Below are 24,660 nucleotides of genomic sequence, written 5' to 3'. Positions count from 1 at the left end.
GCCAGGACTCGGTTCTCCAGATCGGGCGGGTGTGGTCCAAACTGCACCTTTCGCGCCACGCACCCAACGCGCGCTTTGAACGCTCGCGGCGAGGGACGGTGGGAGAGGGTGTTGGTTTGCCCGAGAACGGAGGGGTGGGCTGGCGAGAATGCCCGGAGCGCGCCTCGCTCCCACTCTCCAAGCCTGGGCGCAGCCGCTCTGAGCGCCTGGTCCCGAGCCGAGTCCCGCGCTCCTCCAGGAGCCGGCGAGCGCCCCCTCGTCCGCCGCTGGCGCGGGAGTCGGGCCCACCGGGATCGCAGCCCGCGGCGCGCGCCCCTGACCCGGCCCCGCCCCCCGGCGGCCGCGAGTGGCGGGCGGGGCGCCGGGAGAGAGGCGCGCGGGGCTGTGCGGCGCCGCCTCCCCTCGGTGCCCGGGGAGGGACAGAGCGGCCGGGCGGGAGAGAGAGAAAGCCCGACCGACCGGCAGCCGAAGAGCTGCATGCAACCGGTGGGAGGCCGGGCCAGCCGGGGCTGGGGCTCGGGCCGTTCTTCGGCGGCTCCCTGACGGCGAGCGCGGACGGCCCGGAGGCGGAGGCTCTGAGCTGGCAGGCGGAGGGTTGTCTCCCGCGCCCGCCTGCCCGGCGCGGTCCGAGGATGCGGGGGGGCGATGCCCGGGGCCAGGGACGCGCTCTGTCACCAGGCGCTGCAGCTGCTGGCCGAGCTCTGTGCCCGTGGGGCCCTGGAGCACGACAGCTGCCAGGATTTCATCTACCACCTGCGGGACCGCGCCAGACCCCGGCTCCGCGACCCAGGTGAGTGCGGCCGCCGCTGCCGGGCGCGACCGGAGGGCCCTGCGCTGGGAGTTGGGGCCGCACCGGGGCCTGAGGCAGAAGAGCGACGCGGACTGGGGCGAGGAGGGGGGTGGCCGCCGAGCTAGAGGAGGGGATCAGGAAGCGGCGCGCCGTGGCCTGATGCTGGCCCCGGGCGGGGACCCCCGCAAAGACTGCTGCGCGGAGGCCGAGTCCGGGATCGGGGGGGCGGGGGGAGGAGGCTGGGGCAGGGTTGGAGGGACCACGCCCGCCACCTGCGCTCCAGTCTCCAGGGCTCCGGGGGGCGGCTCCCGAGCTCCGGGCTCCGCGCTCCACTTCCCGGGCTCTGCGCTCGGGGCGAGGGGAGGCCGCGGCCGCTTCACCAGCGGTGGGAAGGGGGACGAGGCCGGAGGAAACTCTGGGAAGTTGGGAGTTGCGGGCGGCCCCGGTTGCGGCTGAATCCCGCTGGGCGCTCCTCACCTTCGCTTCGGAGCGCCCATTTCCCTTCCTTGGTCTGGGGTGGGAAGGGCGGGGCGGGATCTGGCGCTGGGCCGGCAACGGGGAGCTCCCGGTCCCGGGCAGCCGGGCCTGAACCGGTTCCCGGCGGGTCGTTTGGCGTGGAGGCGGCCTGGGCCTGGGCGCCCGACTCTGTCAGCTGCGGCCGCCGGGCACACCCGGCTCGGTGGGCTCGCTGGTCACGGCTGGGGCACCTGCAGTTATCCTTAGTGAAAGTTGCACAGCTCCTAACTTTGGAAAGTTCGTTTATTCTGGCATTTGACCAATTAAGGTTGGAGGAAGGAGTTTTTAATGGAGCCATTTGCTTTCCCTAAGGGCCCTGGGTCTCCCACATCTCATCCACTACTGGTTACCGAAAGACACATTGCTTCCATATGTTTTACTTGAGATTCTTCTTACCTGGAGAAATCATTTTCTCGAATATTCTCTCAACCTAAATATTAAAAAAAAGTATTGTGTTAAAGATGGGATGAGAAAATGGCCTTTGCCCGTGATATTCCTGTGTATAAATATTGGAAATGAGCTATTGCTGTGCAGGTTATCCAGTACAAATTTGCCTATTTTAAGCCAACGCATTATATATTACATATATGTTATATAAAAGTCTACTTACACAAAGGATAAGTTAGGGAATTATTTGATTTATAAAGAGATATACTCTGCGCCTGACTTAAATAGCATTTCTTGATAGCATATTCAAAATTGGTCTGTGGGGTGAAGAGAAATCATCTGCTAAAAGTTTATATCAGATTTTCCCTATTCGAAATCTATTTCTCTATTGAAAAAGAAAGATTGTTGTTCCCCCTTGCCTGTGGTTACATTAATTAAGTTTATTGGATGACCCCTAATGGGTTACTTCAAAGTGCAGAGTTCAGTCAAGAAATAACTGTTGATCCCAAATGATCTCCCTGGAGGTTCAATACCCAGCCTTTGTGTGGCTCATTGCTGGCTGTGATGTTCTGCGGAGACCACAGATAGGAATCAGAGCTCCTTATTTCATGAACTGGGAGTCCTGGATGATGTCCTAAGTGGGCAAAGTTTCCTCCTGAAGCTGCAGGAACAAGAAAATTATGTAGTATGCTTCACCCAAAGCAAATGCTAGTGTTGAAATGTCCCACTTCCTTGCCTGTAACTGCTCCACAAGTTTCCATTGTTATCCCACATAAGTAAACAGTTTCCCTTGGCTTTATGAGAGAAGATGGATGAGGCCTCTTGCCGAGTCTCCTGTTTAACACTCCACATCTTTTTGGCTGATTTTATGCCTCTGCTTCTTTTAATACATGGGCTGGATTCTATGTTCTTGGGCTTTCCTCCAGCCCGTGCCCCTCTGGATCTTTGGTTTGGGTTGGAAGTACCCTGCTTGTGAGGCAGGAGTGGGGCACTGTGAGCGCAGGGGTAAGGGGGGCTGAGGCCAAAGCGCACAGCCAAAGTGCATCCTCTTCAGCTCAGGCCAGAATCTCTCCTCACTTCCCTCCTTCTTCTCCTTGCCCACGGTAATTCCTACATTAGATGCATTTATCTCCATCCCTCTGATGCTGTTTGATTGTCTGAACCAAGAGTGGCTTTCATTTCGAGCCCTAAAGGCTGAGTGGCTGGAGTAGCTGCATTGCACAACACTGTGCATGGTACCCTTGTTGTTGGTTCCTGTGGACCAGAATAAGCATACACAGCGGCCCTGGGACGTGGGTCCCCGACACAGTCCTCTCCAGAAGTGAATGACTTCCTTTTCTGCAGAGGAACTCACCTGAACGCCATGTACCAGCGCTCTCTGTCCATTGTCTGTCCATGGTTACTCAGCGGCAGTTAAGTTTTCTCAAGCTCAACTGCAGAACTTTGGTTTTAAAAGAAGAAAACGGACATAATTCCCTGTGGGCAGCAGAAGGACACTGCATCTGGGATGTTTGTGCATTTTTTCAGAGGTCACAGACCAGGTGGCCCTCCTGAAGGGTTATTCTCTGCCCAGGCTGTGGTAGGCAGTGTGCTGAGGTGGGAGTATAGCACATAGCCTTCCCTGACTTGGTGTTAAGAGAGGATTTGATGAAAGAGCAATTTTTAAAAATGAAGCTGAGTCACAATTGGAACTGGAATGCCTCACCCAGCCTTTCATCTGTACCAACTATGGAAAGTAACGTGCTGATCTTTAAACTGAGTCTGGGCACTTTTGTCCATAGAGAGCAATTAGAATCCTTCTGTGAAGTGTCTTTATTGTTGTTTCATATATTGGCAATGTGGGGCATACACTTGCAAATCCCAGAGTATAGCCTTCATGACGGAGGGAAGAGCAAGGACAGAGGTCCTAAGATAGGGGCATCCTTGATGTGATCCAAGGAACAATGAGTTTAAGGGTGGCTGCAGAGAGAAAAAGATTGAGAATGATTAGAAATGTGGTTGAGGGCTGGGGGGGAGAGATCACATAGGGCCTTGTCAACCGGTAGAAGGACTTTGGATTGTACTCCCAACGAGAAGGAAGGGGTTGAGAAGTGGCAGCACTCTGGCTGCTTGCTGAGAAAATGCTGTTGAAGATCAAGGACAAAGACAGAGAAACTTGTCAGGAGGCTGTTGTAGTGATCCGGACAGAGTGGAGAGCGGCTTGGCCAGCATTGTTGTAATGGAGGTGGTGAGAAGTAACAGTGCTAGGATTTGTTGATGGAATGGATGTGAGGGGTGAGAGAAGTAGTGATAAAGAAGACTCCAAGGCTTTTTGACCCAAGTAACTCCATTTACTGCAGAGGGGAAGACTTCAGGAAGAGCAAAGTTGGAGTGAGGAAAGAAATGAGGTTTCTGTTTTAATTAAAAAAAATATTTTTGTACATATTAAGTGTGTGATGTCTCTTACTTAGTTCAACAATTACCTGAAACATGAATGTGTTCTTTCACATTACCAACTGGTCTGTGCTCACATTTTGTAACTGGAGACTTCACACTCTCTCCTCAAGAGGGCCAAATGACTGTAGGACAGCATTTATTGTTAAAAGATTTTTCCTGATATGGGATGAAGAGCTCTGTTTAACTTCCACCCATGGACCTTCGTTGCAATTTTTTTGCAGTTAGAAACCATGGTTTTTTTCTTTGGCTCTAAAGAGGAAGAGATTTTAACTTTTCTTAACTTGCCGTTTCCACATCTGGAAAAGGAGGGAGGATTGGATCATGTGATCTCTAGGTTTTTACCACGTTTTATTATTTTCCTTTTTAAGTCTTTTCTTCTGTAGGATGCCAACCACGTCTGTGCCAAGCATTTTATGTAGGTCATTTCATTTGATCCTCATGATGTCTTCCAAGACCTTGCTGCCCCAAGTGTTTGTCTGTGGACCAGCAGCATCAGCAGCATCTGGGAGCTTATTAGAATGCAGACTCTCAGGCCCCACCCAGACCTACTGCATATGAATCTGTGTATACACAGGATCTTCAGGTGATTTGTAGGCACGTTCAAGTTTGAGAGATTTGTATGTGCAAATAAAAACTGAATCTCAGAGCTAAACTAGCAGCAAGGCCATGGGATCCATGGAGAAAGGGTTGAGTTTAAGTCAAAGTAGCTTCTTAGGTAAACACATCACAAGTACTAAGAATCTGAGAGTTACTGTCAATGAAAATTTTTTCATTCACATAGGTATTTTTCGTAAGAGCCGCCTTCAGACCTACTTTGTCTATTCTGTTCTTCTATAAAGGATTTAATCTCTAACTGTAGGTTAAATTCTGTGCAGTTATGTTTGTTAAAAGGGAAATTCTGTGCAGCTTAGTTTTTAGGTTATGCATTCTTTTTGTTCAGGATACTGGGTTTACATTGACATTGCAGCTTTGTATTTCTAGAGATTGTTCTTCATTTTCTGGTCCGGGTGTGAAGCAGAGCCTTATGGCTCATCATTAATGACTCCTCCTTTCAAGTGGACATTAACCCTCTTAGGAAAAGCTTTTTCTAAACAAATGGTTTTCAACCTGGGCTGCACGTTCAAAACATTTAGGGAGCTCTGACAAAGATAAAACAAACAAAAAGCTACCAATGACTGAGTTTTATTCTAGACAAATTAAATCTGAATCTCTGGGGGTGGGGCCTGGTATCATTGTGTTTTTTAAGTTCCTCTGTTGATTCTAAAGTGTAGCCAAGTGGAGAACAACTGTCAAGACCATCAAGCAGAGGATGAAACCACCGAGTCTTCTCAGCTCAGTTCATATCTCTTTCCTGAAAAATTAGGAAAGATGGTATCAAAAGCCAGGGGTCTTGTAATAGTTACTACATACATCGACTGATTCTTAACTTCCTTTTGATAATATTACTCCAAATTTTTATATTGAGGATTCTATAAAAATATAATGAGAATCCATTATGTTTTATGTTTACCCGACTTGGGGGGAAAAAAAAGAAGAACAAATTGAGAAAATCATGTCCAAATAGTATTTCATTAAAAGGTCAGAATGTGGAATCTTCACTAATGTCACCTTATATTGAATTAGAATGAAATCATTTATTAGAAGATGTACATGTAAAATAATTAAATATAGTGTCTAAGGAAAAATCTTCAAAATAATCCTCAAGACTAAATATTAGTCTTATTAAAACTTTCAAAGATCGTCAAAAGAGAGTTAACCTTAAAACACTAGGTTTTTATGAATAGGCATTGGGATGATTAGGCACAATGGGATTAATTTTTAAAAATTAATGTTAATTGCAATCAGGAAATAGTCTTCTAAGGAACGAGTGGCATATTGGATGCACAATATGTGAAGATAATTTGCATTTACTTCGGTGACATTTTAGGCCTTCTTCATAAATATTTTATTTAAACAAGTGTGTTTTCATCTCTGTGGGATTCTTCTACATGGACCAGTGAGTGGTTTAGTCATGAGGTAATTATCAAGAGGGAAAAACAAAAGCAAACTGTGGCAAAGGCCTCACAGGCAGCCCTGTGGCCAGATGCCTCTTTCAGAATAAACAATCAAAAGCACAAACTTTTTGATGTGGGCTAACCTCTCAAGGAAATATTAAGCCAATACCTAAGGGGAAATCACCTAAAATGTCCTATTATGTATAGAGCATAAGCATTGCTTTCACTGTGAAAACATAATGGCACTTGTGTATTTGTGCGTGTACATGTGCTTTCCTGTATGATTGGCCTGCAAAAATTCAGAATGCTCAAGAAGGGTCTTGACTGAGTTACTTGAAGGAACTAACAAGTACACATGCTGAAATGGATAGAGAAAGGGGAGGAGCTTAGCAAGGAGGCCTAAGTGGGGAGAGCAATCTCACTTTTAAAAGGATAAGTACGGAGTATGCTTTTCTACTTTCTAAATGAAATCCCAATTTAAGCCATAATGTGCATCAGGACTTTTTCTCCTAAGTGTTTTATTGGGTTAGTTCTAGGAATGGCTTTCAACCGAAGCAAACCCTTAATGACTAGGTTTTACAGATCTCCTTGAAATATTGATGTGTCTTTGTGCATGTATTTTATCACACAAAAACTTTTATATCAACACTGATGGAACTGCACCTGAAGGGGGAAAAAAAAAAAACTCACCCGGGAAATCAAGATGACAAAGTGGAATAAAGCAAGAGCTTTAGAGTCAGAATCTGATCCTGCTCTTACTAGCTTTATGACCTGGAGCACAATATCTAATTCTTCAGTTTATTCATCTGTACGATGGGAAAGGAAGGCTGCTGTAACACAGTGTCCAGACCCAGCACTCCGGAGATTCTGGTGGCAGAGTTGTCACCTCTCCCCGCTTCCTCTCAGCCGTGATCCGTGGGCATGCATATGTTTTACCCATTTATAATCCCTCACACCCAAAAGTTCCCATTCTTCTTTTTTCGTGTGCTTAGCATGTGGTCTCTGCTCATTAGCTGTATGTCCCTAGGTGATTTCCGTGTCTTAAGTTTCCTCATCAGTAAAGTGGATTGCCAGTATTCAGGTAAAATATAGGATGCCCCGTTCAATTTGAATTTCAGATGAGCAATATTGCATGGGACGGACGTATACTAAATACCTATTATTTATCTGAAATTCAAATTGAACTGTGCACTTTATATTTTTATATGCTAAATCTAGAAACTCTATTTTAGTACCTATCTCACAATGCATGTGAAATACTTACCGCAGGGGCGCCTGCGTGGCCCAGTCAGTTAAGCGTCTGACTCTTGATCTCAGCTCAGTTCTTGATCTCAGGGTCGTGAGTTCAAGCCCTGCACTGGGATCCATGCTGGGTGTGGAGCCTACTTAAAAAAAAAAAAAAAAAGAAAAAAAAATACTTACCATAGTACCTGGCACATAGTAAATGCTCAATAAATACTAACCATTATTACTATTACTGTATTTTTTCCATGATGAACAGTGATTGTGCAATTTTTAGGATGACTATATATCTATATTCCGGAGAGTAGGTAAATCTTTTTCACTTAACTGTGCTTTTTGGGCATTTCTAGCTTCTAATTTTTCATTACCTAAAAATACTGTGATGTATCTGTAGTATTCTTCCTTTTGGGACAATTTCTTCCCTTCCCTTTCCCTTTCCCTTTTCTCCTTCTTCCCTCCTTCTCTCTCTGTCTTCCTTCCTTCCTTCCTTCTCCAGTCTATGAAAAGGAAACTATATTGTAGCTCCAGGGCCTTGGGGCTTTGGCAGGAGGCTGCCCTGCCAGCAAAAGAGAGCCAGTGGAGGGCAGTTGTATTTCTGGGCTAGCTGGCAGAGGGAAGGCTCCATGATGCCATCCCACAGGCCAAGCACCAAGTGCAGGATGGACTCTTTGTGGATTTTGTAGTCTGAGAGTGCAGCCATCCTCCAGCTGTTTGCTCGCAAGAATCAGATGATGCTGGTCAGGTGGGATGCCCTCCTTGTCTTGGATTTTGGCTTTGACATCCTCAGTGGTGTCATTGGGCTCAGCTTCAAGGATGATGATCTTGCCCTCAGGGTCTTCACAAAGATCTGCATCTCTACATCTGCCACAAGACCATGGCCATCGACCCGCTCAGCCACCTCCTTGAAGACGAAGGGGTAGAAAATTTCTTGATAAATTATCAACATCGGGTTCAAATTGCTTTCCTGTAGATTGTCAAACTTAAAAATAGAAGCTTCCAGATATTTTACCAGCAAAAGATGGGTGTATTCAGGAATAAAAGAGAATTGCCATCTGGGACAAACAAGCTGTGGCAAAACCATAGGAAGTCTGGAGAACAAAGGTACACTTTTTTAAGGAGGAAAGGTGTTAGTTGGGAAGGCTGTTATAAACTAAAAGTCCATTGGAGTAAGCTGGGTTCCAAGTGTGGTGACTTCTCATTGGCTGAGCCATTGAGTGGATGAGGGGATAGGAAAGCATGTCTTCCTCAGCTGGGATAGTAAAGTAGCATCCTTGTGCAGGGTCAAATCCATCTCTTCCTATTGGGTCTGCAGTCGATTAAGAGTGGTAGGGTGGTAGGGTGTGGGAGCACCCCTTCCCAAACCTCCTGACTCCATATTAGTGAGGTTTCCCATTATTAACTTTCACAAGATTTGTGCCAAATATGCCTGCTATGAATGAACAGTATATCCACTAGCATTAGGTGGTAATAATGTCAGCAAAAACTTGCTAATTTGAGGTGCCTGGGTGGCTCAGTCATTAAGCATCTGCCTTTGGCTCAGGTCATGATGCCAGGGTCCTGGGATTGAGTCCCACATCAGGCTCCCCACTCCACGGGAAACCTACTTCTCCCTCTCCCACTCCCCTTGCTTGTGTTCCCTCTCTTGCTGTCTCTCTGTCAAAAAATAAGTAAAAAATCTTTAAAAAAAGAGCCTTAAAAAACAAACAAACAAAAAACTTGCTAATTTAACAGGTTTTAAGTGACTACCTGGTTCAATTTGTATTTTTTTGCTGGTGGTGGTGGGATTGAGTATTTTTAATACTTTAAGCCTACCTATATTTCTTATGTGAATTTTCTGTGTTTACTATCATGTGGCAGTTTATTTTTGAGAATCTTAATGTTTTTATTGCTAATTTGCATTAGTTAAAATATAAGTATTGTCAGATTAGCTCACAGAAGGATTAGTTCACTGTGCAGTGAATGATTGCATTCATTGTCTGACTACAATCAATCATTATACTAGACTGCCTTTTAAAATTTTAAGGTTGCATCAACAAATAGGGATTCATTGTAATACTCTTTTTTGGTGGGGGAGGAGTTAAGCTTTAATTGAACAATGTTGAGAATTTAGAGTTTTTCACATTCTGCCCATAATGGCAAAGAAAAAATTGATACATCGTAACATTCTTTCCAATGCAAAGTACTGCCTTTATTTATGTGAAATATGAAAAAAAATTTGTAATATAACTTGGACCTCTTTTTATCTATGTTCTCTTTCCCTCTTTCCACCTCCTCCTTCTCTCCCAGCACTTATGAAGCCTTACTTTAGCCATACTGACCAGATCACTCTTTACTAATTATAATTAAGTCAAATTAAGAAGATATTGGAGTACCTTGTAATTGCCAGATGCTTCGTTAGGCATCAGTAATTCAAAGATCCATTAAACATGGTTACTGCCCCTATGGAATTGAGATAAAACAGTAATTGCAATTAATAAAATGAAGACAGGAAGGGAGATATATATGGGACACAGTGCAGGAAAAGAGGAGAGAAGTAATTAACTGGCTTGAGTGTATCCACAGAGGATTCCTAGAGAAGTTGATTCTTGGGCGAAGTGTTTTGCCTGGAACGTGTGGGTGGAAAGGACCTTCTAGGAATTTATAAATGCCCTATGACAGGAGAGGGTGGATCTTTGGTAGTAATAGGAAGTGAAGTATGTGTTGGGACTGTTGAGGGATGAGTCTGTTCTAGTGAACACTGATCAGATTGTGGAAGTCTTGTATGCCATTGTTAAAGTCCCACGGAGGACTTAGGCTGGAGCACTCTGATGTAGAAATCTTGAAAGAAGTACAATTTACTGTAATGAGTCCAAAGGATTCATTCTTGCAAAATACTCTTGGAGATTTCAGGATGAGGGAAGTTCTGTGAGTGCACATCTCAAGTCTCTCTGGTTCCTTGAAGAATGGGAAATAAGCTCAAGTGGGTGGTGATTGATGCTCTTCCTGTTCAAGGTAAGTTCCTGACAGATTAGAATCACTGAATGGGAGATCACCTATTTTAGGTCCCCAGTCATGTTACCCTGAAACTCAGGTATAATTACCTCACATAATTGCCTTTAGCAAGTTTAGTCGTCTGGTTCAAACATCTGGGCTCCAGATATAATTTCAGACTATGCCAACAGTGACACCTTGCTTCCTTGCCTGTTTATTTAATAATGAAAAAGCAACATGTTCAGTTGCATTGCAACCACTCAGTTTGTGGGTATGCACAGCCTGTTTTCTCTGATGTTATAGGGCCCAGTATCCATCCATAGTGCCTACCAAGCCAGGCTGTGGAGATGGTTCTTTCTTCTACATACAGGGGCTGCCAAGTAGTAGGCACAATTTGTTAAAATAATTGGATTGAATGCCCTTAGGCGGGTCATACACTCTCCACTTTTCTTATCCTCCCTTCCCCTGCCCACATGAATGAACTTACCTCATCACATTGATAGGATATGCCTGGCTACTGAAGACATTTCTATTTGCATCAGCTATAACACTACAGACCCATTAAAGGGTTTTAAGCTAAAAATTAAGGTGAACAGATTTTTCTTCTAATTATATCACTCTGGAGACAGGATGAAGGTTGATTGGAGAGATCATGATTGAAAACGCCATTTACTTACTCATCAAATGATTATTGATCATCTCCTATGTGCAAGGCTCTGTTCTATGTAGGGTACATATCTAGATACCTAGATACAGCATTGTACATGTGGTAGGGAACCAAACAAAATGAAAAGCTGGCCTTTGTGGAACTTATATGTTGCTGAGAGGAAAATGATAATACATAAATAAATTCACTAATTACATAGTATGTTAGATGGTAATAAGTGCTAAGAAGAAAAATAAAACATGGAAAGAGAATAGGTGTGGGGACCAAAATGGCATCACGGAAAGTTGATGAGTAAAAGGTCAGAAGGAAATGATGGGAGCAAGGCATGCACATGCCAGGGGAAGAGCCTTCCAGGCAGGGGAACAGCACGTTTAAAGGTCCTGAGACAGGCACATGCCAGGTATTAGCCAGGGGCAAGGAAGAGAGACATAGTAGGTGAGGTTGGAAAGGTGATGGCAGAGTGATCATAGGGCCCTATAAGCCATTGTAATGAATATGACTTTTACTCAGAGTAAGATGGGAAGTCATTGGAAAGTTTTAAGCACAGCAGTGATAATGTCTGCCTTAAGAACAGAAAGGATCACTTTGACCAGACTGTAGAAGAGTAAGGGTGGAGTCAGGGAGAAGAATTATGTGACTGTTGTAATTATTTATGTGAGAGATAATGGTGGCTTGGACCTGAGTGATGGCAGTGGAGATAGTGAGAAGTGGTCAGATTCCAGGTAGCTTGAAGGTAGAGCTGACAGGATTTTCCAGTGGGTGGATGTAGGGTATGCAAGAGAGAGGAATCAGAATGGCTCCCAAAACTTGGCCTGAGCAAGGGAATAGAGGTGTAGGAGAAGTAAGTTAGAGGGGAATATTAAGAGCTCAGTATTGGATGTGTTAAGTTGGGAATGCTTATTAGTGAGTGAGTCAAGTAGGGCTACAGATTAGGAAATTGGATATATGAGCCTGGAGTTGAGGAAAGATGGCTGGACTGAAGATACAAATGGGAGCATTGTAGGCATAGAGATGATATTTAAAATGAGTCTGGCTGAAATGATCCAGGAAGACAAAGGAGAGAGGAGGACCAGCACTGAATTCTGGAGCTCTCCAACACTAAGAGGATGGAGAGGAGTTGAGGAACCAGCAAAAGAAAACTAATTAAGATGGACCGGAAAATCCAAGAGTATTGACCTGAAAGCCAAAATGAGAAGCCAAGAAAATGGCGTATCAAAGAGGAGGGCATAAAAGTTGCGTCAGTGCTACCATTAGGTCAAGTAGAATGAGCACTGAGTATTGACCACTGCCATTAGTATGTAGAGGTCATCGGAAGTGAATTTGACAAGCAGTTTTGGTGAAGAGGTGGGGACAAGAGCCTGATTGGAGTGGCTGTAAGAGGAATTGACTGGCAAAAGTGGGGCAGTGAGTATAGACTATTTCAAGTTTTTCTGCAGATACCAGAGAAATGAGTAATTAGTTGGTGAGGGAAATGAGTTCAAGGGTTTTTGTTTTTGTTTTAAATTGTAAGAGAGAACATCACTAATGTGATGGGAATGATCTAGTGAAGAACAAAAATACATGTTGTAGGACAAAGGGGGACAATTATTGGAGCAGTATTCTTGAGTGGGTATTGGGATATCCTTCGTAGGTGCTCAAGAAAGAAGTGTAGCCTGTAGATATACATTTAGGAGCTATCAACATAGAGAGGATATTTAAAGCTCAGAAACTAGAAGCGCTTACCAAGGAATGAAGATTAAAAAAAGAAGAAGTCAAACAACTAGTTAGAGGTTAGGAAGATGAGAAGGAACCAACAAAAGAGACTGAAAAGGATCATCAAGTACAGTGGGAGAAAAATGAGGAGTACGGTGGCCTGGAAGTGCAGAAAGTATTCCTGGAAGGAGGGAGTGATCCTCCTAGTGAAATGTACTTGAAAGGTCAAGTAAGATGAGAACCCAGGACTGATCATTGCATTTAGCAACATGGAGCTTCATTGGTGACCTTGAACTGAGGGATTCTGAAGGAGTTGTGGGCAAGTGGAGTCAGTGATAGTCTGACTATAGTCTCTTTGAGAAGAGTTGAAGAGAACATATACTACATTTTTGAGTTTTATTGTGAAAGAAAAGGGAGGAGAAAATAAGTCAAAAGATGGTTTTTAAAGAGAGGAGAAAATAATTACATATTCGTAATTACATAATTCATAATTGGATGCTAGAGAGAAGTTAAAAATCATGCAGAGGATGTCTCCTCAGGCAAGGGAAACAAAAGTAAAAATAAACTATTGGGATTCTAACAAAATAAAAAGCTTTTGCACAGTGAGGGAAACCATCAGCAAAACAAAAAGGCAACTTACTAAATAGGAGTAGATATTTGCAATTGATGTATTTGATATTGGTATTGATATTTTGATATATCCAAAGTAGATGGAGAACTTATGCAACTCAACACCAAAAAAACAAACAAAAACAAAACTGAAAAAATTCACCAAAATCTGATTAAAATGGGCAGAGGACCTGAATAGACATTTTTCCAAAAAAGACATATAGATGGCCAGCAGACACATAAAAATGTATTTAACATTACTAATCATCAGGGCAATGCAAATCAAAACCACAAAACCACAATCAGAATGGCTAAAATCAATAAGAAACAAGTGTCAGTGAGGATGTGGAGAAAAAGGAACGCTCGTGCACTGTTGGTGGGAATGCATGCTGGTGCAGCCATTGTGGAAAACAGTATGGAGGTTCCTCAAAAAATACATATGATCCAGTAATTCCAATACTGAGTATTTACCCAAAGGAATGAAAAAACCACTTAGTTCAAAAAGATATATGCATGCCTATATTATTGCAGCATTATTTACAACAGCCAAGATAGGGAAGCAACCCAAATATCCATCCATAGATGAATGGATAAAGAAGACATGGCACACAAACACACTGAAATATTACTCAACCATAAAAAAGAATGAGACCTTGACATTTGCAACAATGTGAATGGATCTAGAGCATATAATGCTGAGTGAAATAAGTCAAAAGACAAATGCCATGTGATTTCACTCATATGTGGAATTTAAGAAGCAAAACAAATGAACAAACAAAAAGAAACTGAAAAACAAAGTCTTAAATATAGAGAACAAACTGATGGTTATCAGAGGGGAGATGGGTAGGGGGATGGGTAAAATAGGTAAAGAGGATCAAGAGGACCCTTAACTGTGATGAGAACTGAGGAATGTGTAGAATTGTTGAATCATGATATTGTACACCTGAAACTAATATAATAGTGTGTTAATTATACTTCAATAAAAAAAGAAAAAAATGACATAGGGGATTGAATTGCCTGAGTACTTGAGTAGGTGGGTTTTTCAACATTTCATTCATTGACAAGGAGTCAGGGCAGAGTATATGAGCCCGGGTGGGCAGATATGGTTTGGAGATCATATAGAAGCTTGTCTTATGACTGCTCTTCCATTATTAGTGAAAAAGGAAACAGCCAGGTTACCAGCTGCGAGTGAGGATAGGGTGGGAGGTGAAAACAGGAGAGGTGTAAGTGATAGCCAGAAGACGGGAGAGTGAGTGGATCAGAGAAGTGCAGGGTAATTGCTGGGCAACGTTAAGGGCCCACTTGAAGGTAGTGATCATGTATTTGAAGTGCTACCCACCACCACAGGCGTGAATGTTTTTCCCACTACATTCACCTGTGTTTGTGCAGGCATGAAGAGACAGGGGGTGTGTTTAAGAAGGGTCACACTGATGTATGACAATGAGAGAGGGACAAAAGATTTGAGGGCGTATAGGATGGAGGGATTGGGATGATCGACTCTGAAATCTCATCTGAGTAAAGAGGGGAAAGTGGACATGTGGAGGTAGTGAAGAGTTGGTAGGATTAGAGGGTTGTAGGTCCTCTGGTGTGGGGTGATTATTGGGAATGCAGTGAAAAGGAGGGGCTGCAGTTGTTGGTATAACCAGGTCTGGGGTGTGATTGTGGAATGAGGCACTAAGGTTGGGTGAAGGACAAGTTACTGAAGGAGACAGGGACAAGAACAGAAAGACTGTGGTTTTGGAAGTATTGAATTAACCACAAGTTAAGACAAAAGTAGTGTTGGAGAGAGTGACAACAAGCCGGGAATGGAGGGAAGTGGGGAAGTGGCCCGAGGAATGTAGACATCTGTGACAAGGATGGGCAGCTGGGGTGGAGTGGTGCAATTAGGCAGTATGAGATTCAAAGCCTGGAGATTTTAGAGAAAACACCAGAAATAGTAGACTATTAGTATTTGTCTAGGCAGAAGTGTTGAATTAATGTTTTAAGGTAATGGAATTGGAGAAGAGGGGATTGATATAAAACATATTTAAGGGGTAAAAATAATCGGTATACTGAGACAAAGTAGAAGGATCCTAATTCTCCGATATTGGGCCTAAGTGCCTGGGAGGATGGTCATGTGATTTATTAGGTTTGTGACAAGAAGTTGAGCATGGGTTTTTAAAAATATTTTTTTAAAGATTTTATTTATTTGAGAGAGAGTGGGGGAGAGTACAGACGGGGAGGGGGGGAGAAGCAGACTCCCCGCTGAGCAGAGAGACAGATGCAGGGCTTGATCCCAAGACCCTGAGATCATGACCTGAACCGAAGGCAGACACTTAACCCCAACTAAGCCACTTAGGTGCCCCTTGAGCATATTTTATGGGGAAAAAAATAAGCTTAATTTTAAATACATTAAGTTTGAGGTTGTATAGGAGATCTGATGCAGACATCCAGGACAGTTGACTGGAGGACTATAGGGAAGAAGTTACTAGAAATCAGGGAGGGTGAGAAATGGTTGAATGCTAAGGCTCCTTCCAACTTGAAGGTTTTGGGGAAGTGATTTTTAGTTCTGGCTATGCATCAGAATCATTTGCGGGAACTTTTGAAGACATAACTGCGCTGTTCCCTGACTGACTAAATCAGAATCTTTAGGGGTGATTCCTAAAGTACCCCTACACATGAGTCTGGCACGCAACTGGGGTTGCAAATGACATGGATTTATGGCCTTTATGGATAGAAATTATTTTTTACAACCCCATTGTCAAAATAAATGCTTCAACCATCTGTATAAAACTGTTATATTAGGTAAGGAAATCCAAGCATGAAAATATTTTTACTATCTATCATTGATCCTTCTTTTTTTTTTAACCATAGTGGGAGTTATCCCAAATTATTAGTACAGCTGCTGTTGGCACAACTAATAATACATTCTGTAGAAAATTTAGCTGTAGGATGTAACTGTAGCATCCTGGCAGTAACGAAAATCATGGTCTTCTCTATTGCTAGACATGTAATATGATTATCACTTATTTTTAATTTAGGATAACTGCACTGTAAATCAGCTCTGTAAAAACTCTAACTAGGCTGTGAGCTTAGAGAAGAACATGGTTGCTTGATTCCTGTAGTCTATCACTTGTTCTTGCCGATATGTTCATTTCCTATCAGAAAAACCTGGGAAACAAAGAAAGAGGCATAAACGAGGGGCCACATTCGAACCACTTTTAACACTTTACGCTGAAAATCTCAGGTCAAACGTATTTTCAATGGTGATTTTTTTTTTCCCAAATACTATGAATGTCAAGTGGTAGATAGCATAGCTGAGCTAGCTCTAAAGTCCTCCCCAGTTATTTCAGAAGGAAGGAGAAAACTGTTGTTTGCTGTTCTTTAATCTGTTCCACCACAATTGCTACTTTAGATTTAATGTCACTGTAATATACTGAATTTATAGGTCATCCTTCTCTGGGGCTTTTAAAGTACTTTGTGTGTATTCCTTTAATTTTTAGGTAGCTAAAACTCATCATGTCATGGAATCTATTTCAGAGAGAGTCTACAAAGAGAGCTAGAAAATCCCCCAAAGTGTTTCTTTTTTCCTTCCACATGCTGTTGGGAGAAGCATCTATTGATTCTAACCCCACACTGCTTCAGAGGCCATTTATGTGTGGATTACTGCAGCTTCTCTGGGGGGGATCTAATCCCCATAGGTTCAGTTTGAGAGGATCCACTCGGTAGGCCAATAAAGATTAAAATCACAGCTCTTTTCCATTACATTGGTTCTTTTGATCTTTTAATTTTTATATTGTCTCACACGTCAATGACTCAATCACAGTTGTCTTCCCAGTGCCTCAGTATGTGGGAAATGGAAAGTTGAACTGGACAGATTCACAAAACAAGGGCACTATAGCATATGTCTTTATAGTAAAAGGTGATGTTTTAGGGCTTGCAGTCACAGCACTAAGGAAAGTCATCAGATTTAATTCAGGGAATGGACAGAAGTGGGTGTTAAATGGTGGCTTTAATAATGCAGCTTAGAACATGGGGAAATGTCAGAGGAGGATCAGAGTTGGATGTGCACTACCTGATTTTTAAATACTCAGGAAATAGCTTCATTGAAAATATTAAAATAACAAGTGCAAAATATCTGTGGATTTTTTTAAAAAAGGTTTTATTTATTTATTTTGAGAAAGAGAGTGGGAGCAGAAGTGGGGGAGGGGTAGAGGGAGAGGGAGAGAATCTCAAGCAGACTCCATGCTGGGCATGGAGCCAGATGTGGGGCTCCATCTCACAACCCTCAGATCATGACCTGAGCCAAAATCAAGAGTTGGGCACTTAACCAGTTAAGCCACCCAGGTGCCCCTCTGTGGATTTCATATCATCTTTATCTGCTCTTTTTTAAGGCCTCATGCTAATCAAACTAACATTCCTATAATAAACACACTGCATGTGACATAAAAGTCATCAAATAAGACTTATTTTAGCTTGGTAAATAGTGCTATAAACAATGGAGACCTACCAGTCACTAACTTTTAATAAATGAAATGATATTCAAATGTATTGAACTAAGTTTGTTCAAACTTCAGAAGTTAGAAACATCAGAATTATAGGGGGAGACTATGATACTTCACCGACAATGACACATCAATAGATAAAAGAAGTGGATGTTGCTAAAAGTTTGATTTATGTGAAATACCAATGGAATTTTCTAGTCACCAAGAGAGAAGAAATGTTCATGGAACATTTTTAAAAAAATGTTTCAGTACCATAAAAAAAGGAACATTAATTCCAAAAGATTAAATTTTATGGGCCACATTTACAGACCGTAATGCAACAAAATTATCAATAAGTGAATAACAAGTCACAACATCACCAGAACCCTAAACACCTGAAAATTGAACTCTTTCAGAGATCTCTTTAATTAGAAAATCAGATATGGAAACTAAAATTATAGACATTGAAAACACTATAGAAATGAAAGCACATATGTTAAAACTGTGGAGTGCTATATTTAGATGACAATTCATAACTTTCATTGGTTGTAGTAAATAGAGTGACAGAAAATGAATATACCAAGCATTAAATTTACGAACTTAGAAATGGAAAAATAAACCAAAAACATGTAGGAGCAAAACATTAGTAAAAACCAAAAGAACATATTAATGAATAGAAAGTGAAAAATAAAAACACAAACAAAAGCAGTATTAATAAACAAAACCAAGATGTGTTTTTTGAAATATACATAAGTAAATATTTTGCTATTCTGACCAAGAAAAGAATGTGAAAACACAAATATAAAACAAAGGGAATGAGAAGAAGGATTTAATAACAGATACAGAAGAGGCTGCTGCCGCCACTGTAACCAAGATGGCCGGGAGACTCACCACCTTCTTCAAGGATGCCTGGGCCAAGGAGCGGTGCTGGTCGCATCCTTCACCATCGGGGGCCTCGCTCTAATTCTGCCCACCCTCAGCCCCTTCCCCAAATACGCCACCATGATCAGCCAGGCCACGACCTACAACTATCCAGTGCCCCTCCGAGATGATGGGAACATGCCCGATGTGCCCAGCCACCCCCAGGACCGCCAGGGCCCAAGCTTGGAGTGGCTGAAGAACTTGTGAGCACCCCTGGTGACATGGAGGAGGCCCCTCCCCTGAGCCAATAAAATGTGAAAAGCGACCCCTCCCCCCCCAAAAAAAACAGATACAGAAGAGATTAAAAGAAAATGCCTTATATGTAGTGTGTTTAGTGTAACCCAGTGGAATTTTCTACTGGGTGTTTACTCTGAGAATATAAGAATGGTAAAGCATAGGAAAGCTATCACTGCATGAGTAGGTTTTGTTGTATACGTATTATACATACATAATTATTTGTTTTAAGTTTTGATCATGTTTACACAAAATTAACATAAGCTTCTCCCATTTTTTTTCTATTACCCTCCATCCATTCCCTCATTAAAAGAAATAACTTTATTGAGGCATATTTTACATAGTATATAATTCAGCCACTTTTAAGTGTACATTTTGGTGATTATTTAGTAAATTTATGAAGTTGTGCAAGCATCACTCTAAGGTTAGAGCATTTTCATTACCCCAGTAAGATCCCTCATGTCCATTCACTGTTACCTGGTTCCAGAAGGCCTCTAATTTACTTTCTGTCTCTATAGATTTGCCTTTTCAGGACATTTCGTATAAATGGAATCCTACAATAGGTGATCTCTTTTGTGACTGGATTCTTTCACTTTGCATGCTGTTTTTGAGGTCCAGCCACATTGTATAATGTGTCATTAGTTCTTTTTTATTACTGATTAATATTTCATTATATGAGTATTCCACATTTTATTTATCTATTCACCTGTTCCTGGGCGTCTGGGTTGTTTACAGTTTGGGGCTATTATGAATAACTGCTACTAAGAACATTAGGTACAAGTTTTTGCGTGGAGGTATGTTTTCATTTCTCTTGGGTCCATACCCAGAAGTGAAATTGCTGGGTCATTTGATAATTCTGTGTTGAACATTTTGAGGAATTGCCAAACCATTTTCCAAAATGGCTGCACTATTTTACATTTGCGTCAGTAGCACGTGCGGGTTCCCATTTCTCCACATCCTCGGCAACATTCGTCATTATCTTTTTATTATAGCCATTCTAGTGGGTGTGAAATGGTGTCTTATTCACAATACATAAGTTTTTGGAGAAACAAACAAACACAATCATGTCAGGTAACTCCAAAAAAGCATCTGATAAAATTCAACATTATTCTTGATTGTACCTTGGGGAACAAAAAAGCTGCCATCTTAATATTAAGAAGATGATGGTGACAGTGACAATGTTAACAATTACAACTATTAATAATAATAATAATACCAATGAGACATAATAGAACCTGTTGCCAGATATCATTCTAAGCTTTTTATATACTAACTCCTTTAACACAGCCACCTTGAGGTAGGTTCTAGTGCTATCTCCATTTTACAGAGGAGGAAGGCAAAGAATCTGCCTCCACACAGCCTGTAAGTCATGGAGCTGGGATTTGAACGCAGCCATTCTGATGCAGAGTCTACCCTGTTAATCCTTACGCTTGTAATGTGGAGAATCTCATTTCATCTGGGCCCTCAGTGCTGCTTGGTAGTTCCTACTTGTCATCAGCCCTCTTCCTTGCCCTTCTCTCCTTCCTCTGAAGCTCTACCTCTACTCTCAACTTCCACTTCTCAGAGAAAATAAAGACTATGCAAAAACAAACAAACCTAATAGAACAGAAACAGAGTAACATGGCATCATAGTATTTGGTAAACACGGCATTTCAAATCAGCGGGGCGGGGGGAGGAAATGGATTATTCAGTAAATGGTGTTGGGAAGAGCACTGTATTTCTGCTCTATTACGCAAATTTGTCATGTGTTTTAAATTTTACGAAAAGTAAAATCATTAAAATTCTAAAGGAAATTATAATTTAAAATCAGGATTCTCTACATGTGACAGGAAAACATTGATAACAGTGGCTTAAATACAGAAGGTTCATTTTTTTTTAACATTTATTTATTTTAGAGACAGAGAGAGCATGAGCAGAGGGGGAGGCAGAGGGAGAGGGAGAGAGAGAGAATCCCAAGCAGACTCCCTGCTGAGCACGGAGCCCATCATGGGGCTTGATCCCATGACCCTGAGATCATAACCTGAGCCTAAATCAAGAATTGGACACCTAATTGATTGTACCACCCACTTGCCCCATGCACAGCTTCTAATTCACAGTCACCTCACGGGGTAAGATGGCTGCTGGAATTCCAGCACTCACATTTACATTCCTGGGAGAGACAAAAGAGTCCACCTCCAGCCCAAGTCTGCTCTTCTTACGGAACCTTTTTGGAAGTCTCTGTCAACACTTGTGCTCTCATCTCTTGATCAGAATTTAGTCACAGGGCCATACCAAAGCTGGGAAATGTAGTCTTTTGGTGTCAACCCAAATTCCAAATGCAATTTAAGTTTCATTGTTTTTTGGGAAAAGGGAAAAATAGGTATTGGGTGGCAACTGTGTTTTCTTTTGCAAAAGGCATTGTAGACAAAATGACAAACTACAAAATGAGACAGAATAATTGCAGTGAATGACATGTAATTAATATTCTTAAAATGTAAACAAATCTAATTAGTAAGAAACTTGATTGCCTGTGCTTTTTGGAGAGAAAGTATCAATTTTTTGGTTCTTCTTTAGATGTACATTATAGACTAGATAAAACTTAATCTTATGAGTACTTTTTTAAAAAAGCCATGTTGACCTTTTAGCAAGGAGAAACATTTTTTTGTTTGGGGTGTTTTTATTTTAATTCTCTGTCCCTCAAGGGCACGTACTAGGCTCATCTGTTTGATGCTACCCTCTATTAGTACATATACATTGCTGGGCTGTTTGATTTAGGACAGATTCAGCTAGATCACCTGAATGCTCAATTACCTGCTATGGTGAGAATCATCTGCTTTCAGATGGATAAGATCAAATCAGTAGCCGTTCTCAGTTTGGTGCTTCATCAGGAAGGGAATTAAAGTGAAACCATTAGCGGTCATTTTTCTAAATACTAATCACTGAATTTCAAATCCTGGAAAAAAACCTTGCATGTTTTTAATGATTATTATAGACTGGAATGTTTTTAACTGAGTTCAGGACTGAGGGACATTGGGAGGGGGGACTGTTTCTGGCCAGATTACTTAGACAACAATAATTCTTCACAGCTTTCTGTTAATATCTTCTGATTAACAAGCAAGTTGGAGCCAACTGATTTTGGCTATTTGGTATCCTTGGTAACCACGGTTAGATGATGAATTGAATCAGTTAAAATTAATTTCTTGTGAAAATCTGCTTCCATGAGAAAGTATTGGCTTTGGTATTTAGATGCACAAGAAATATGTATGTGTATATATGTATGTGTGTGTGTGTGTGTGTGTGTCTCAGCAGATGTGGAGAATATTTGATAAAAATCTACAAAGCCTAGTAAATTCAAAGAGTGGGGAAGATGAGGGAAGCCTGCAAGGGCTCTGCCTGTAAGGATTCTGCTTCTACCTGGAGAGGGACGATTTAAAATGAAGGAACCTGAGGCATAATAGCCACTGTGTGAGCTTTTGTTCAGCTACAGGAGTAAGTAGCCTTCTTTCCCTTGTATCTGTGAATGCTGTCATGACAAAGCTATTTTATTGTTACAGAAGTTTGGAAAAAGGTAGAGAACAGTTTTTTTTTCCCAATATAAAATCATACAATATATATTTTAGCTCCAAGCTCATTTTTAATGTCAATTTAGAAAGCATTTTCCTTTGGTCCCAATGGGTGCCTTAGCTGAGACCTGTATCTGCTGCAAACCACGCATTTCCAGAAGTATACATTTAGGGGGTATTGCTAGAACAGGAAAGGCAGTGCTGGACCGCGTAGCATGGGCCAGGATCACTGGTTGTTGTGATAGGAGCACTGCCACCGGCCCACATTTGGAGCCTGTAGCAAAGGGGGGGGCTAGCGCCACCTCATTGTAGAGATGGGACCTAGGTCCCTGCAGGCCACACATTTCCCTAGAGGAGGCTGGGGAAGAATGGATGGTCCTGAGATCAGTTCCATATCAGATTTTGGCAAATGCTGACTTCAGGACAGTCTGCTTGCTCTCAGAGGAGCTATGTAAGAAAGGAAGGAAGAAAAGCAGGAGCTGAGCTATCACAAGGTAAATCACGGTTTCATTCATAAGATTTTCTGCTTAGAATTTTTCTTTTTTAACCATCAAATCTGCCTTTGTTCTACAGTTCAATACTTCCTGGGCAGTGCATGTAAAGCGAGTTCAAAGACTGTTTCACCACTTTATATTTGTGTAACTTGAGGATAGTTACCTAAATTCTTGGTGCCTCAGTTTTCTTATCTGCAAAAGGAAGATAGTAATGTTGATAGGGGAACCGTAAGATATAAATGAGACCATGGATTTGGACAGGACCTGCCTTCAGAGCTCAATCAATGTTAGTTCCCTTATTACTCCCCTCGGGAAAGACTTGTCTGAGCTTCATGAAAATCTGCACAAGTGACTTTGACACCATCCTTTATTTTTTGCCTTTTCTTACTTGTTCCATTAGTCTCTCTTTTTGTTTTCCACTCTTCTGGTGCCCTATCCATGAATGTTTTCTCTCCTTTTTCTTCGTCTTATTCCCCCTTGCTTCATTTTATCCTCCAAACTTGTTTTTGGCTCTTTTCTGCTACTTTTCATAAATGAGGATGTAATGTAGTCTGGCTAATCATTCACCCTATGTGAAACTTCCATGTGCTGGATGCTGTCCTTGGTGCTGGAGTTATTGTGCTTGAGAAAGGCATGGTCCTTGGCCTCAAGGAGATGGATGACCTTCTAGTGGAGGATATAGACAAGTAAACAGGCAATTACAGCGTAGTGCAATAAGGGAAAGTGCAGTGTGTTATGGAAACACATAGGAGGAGCACCTAACTCAAACTTGTCAGGAGTGGTGTCAAAAACAGCATCTCCAGGTAAGAAGTAAATAAGCTCTGACATGTTATGGAAGTGTGAGGCCAAGCAAAGCATTCAGACCAAGAGTTTTTAGGAAAGAAAACAACATGTGCAAAGGCTTGAATATTTGAAGTAGGGAGTGACCTTAGGGAGCCTGAGTGAGTTTAAGGTTGGCAGAGTTGAATTTGGGAGCTAGAGTGGGGGATGTTTATGTAACGAGAGATAAAGTCAGAAACGTAAGTAAGGGTCTTGTGGGCCATGTTAAGAATTGGGATTTTATCCTAGTGGTAATGGTGATCTGTCTTACCACAGAATCCATAGGGCATGGAGTACAGTGGGAGGTAGGTGTAAAGGAAGTCTGAGGTTTCTGAATTAGGCAGCTAGGTCATACAGAATGCACAAGAAGGGGCAGGTTGAGGGAATGAGAGAGACTGAGTTGAATTTTAGAAATATGTGTTTGCGGTACGTACTAAATATGAGTTATAAACATGAGTCTGAAATGAAAAAGCGATTTCAAATCTTATTTTGAAATTATGGTGGTGATCACTTTTGTTATTGCCAACAGTTTTCTTGTGTCTTTTTGCATGATTCTGGTCCTTCTGCCTGTCTTTATATTTTGGTATGCATAGCTGGGTAATGATGGCTCTATTATATGTATCCAAGCGGGATCAAAGTGTGAGAACATAGTTGTGGTGGAAGAGAGAATCCGGATGCACTTCCAGTGAAGGCAATTAGAATAAAATAGAGAGTGTGCAGCTCCTGGTATCATAGGGATTGCTTACAGGAACTTGGAGGTTGGCTTCTTTCCAAGAAGTGGAAGTACCATTCTAAGTGAGTCCCATGGCCAGAAACATCGACCAAGGATGGCCCCAAGGGAAGTGTATGAGTGAGAGTTTGGGGGGTGGGGGATAAGTAAGGTC

The 24,660-nt window shown here is 42.1% G+C and overlaps 1 protein-coding gene and 1 pseudogene across 1 annotated transcript in view; both read left to right on the top strand.

The window, feature by feature from the left end:
• Positions 1–645: 645 nt before the first annotated feature.
• Positions 646–24,660, top strand: part of SYT9 (synaptotagmin 9) — a 150,537-nt gene continuing 126,522 nt past the window's right edge. The window contains exon 1 of the mRNA XM_034995270.1: positions 646–790. Coding sequence (XP_034851161.1) covers positions 646–790 — 145 coding nt within the window. The remainder of the gene's footprint in view (positions 791–24,660) is intronic.
• Positions 18,399–18,956, top strand: LOC118004101 (annotated as a pseudogene).

This window comes from Mirounga leonina, unplaced genomic scaffold, assembly GCF_011800145.1.
Source record: "Mirounga leonina isolate KUSES-001 unplaced genomic scaffold, KU_Mleo_1.0 Mir_92, whole genome shotgun sequence".
NCBI lineage: Eukaryota > Metazoa > Chordata > Mammalia > Carnivora > Phocidae > Mirounga > Mirounga leonina.
Note: the sequence above shows the minus strand (reverse complement) of the source record. Positions and strands in the feature narration are given on the sequence as shown.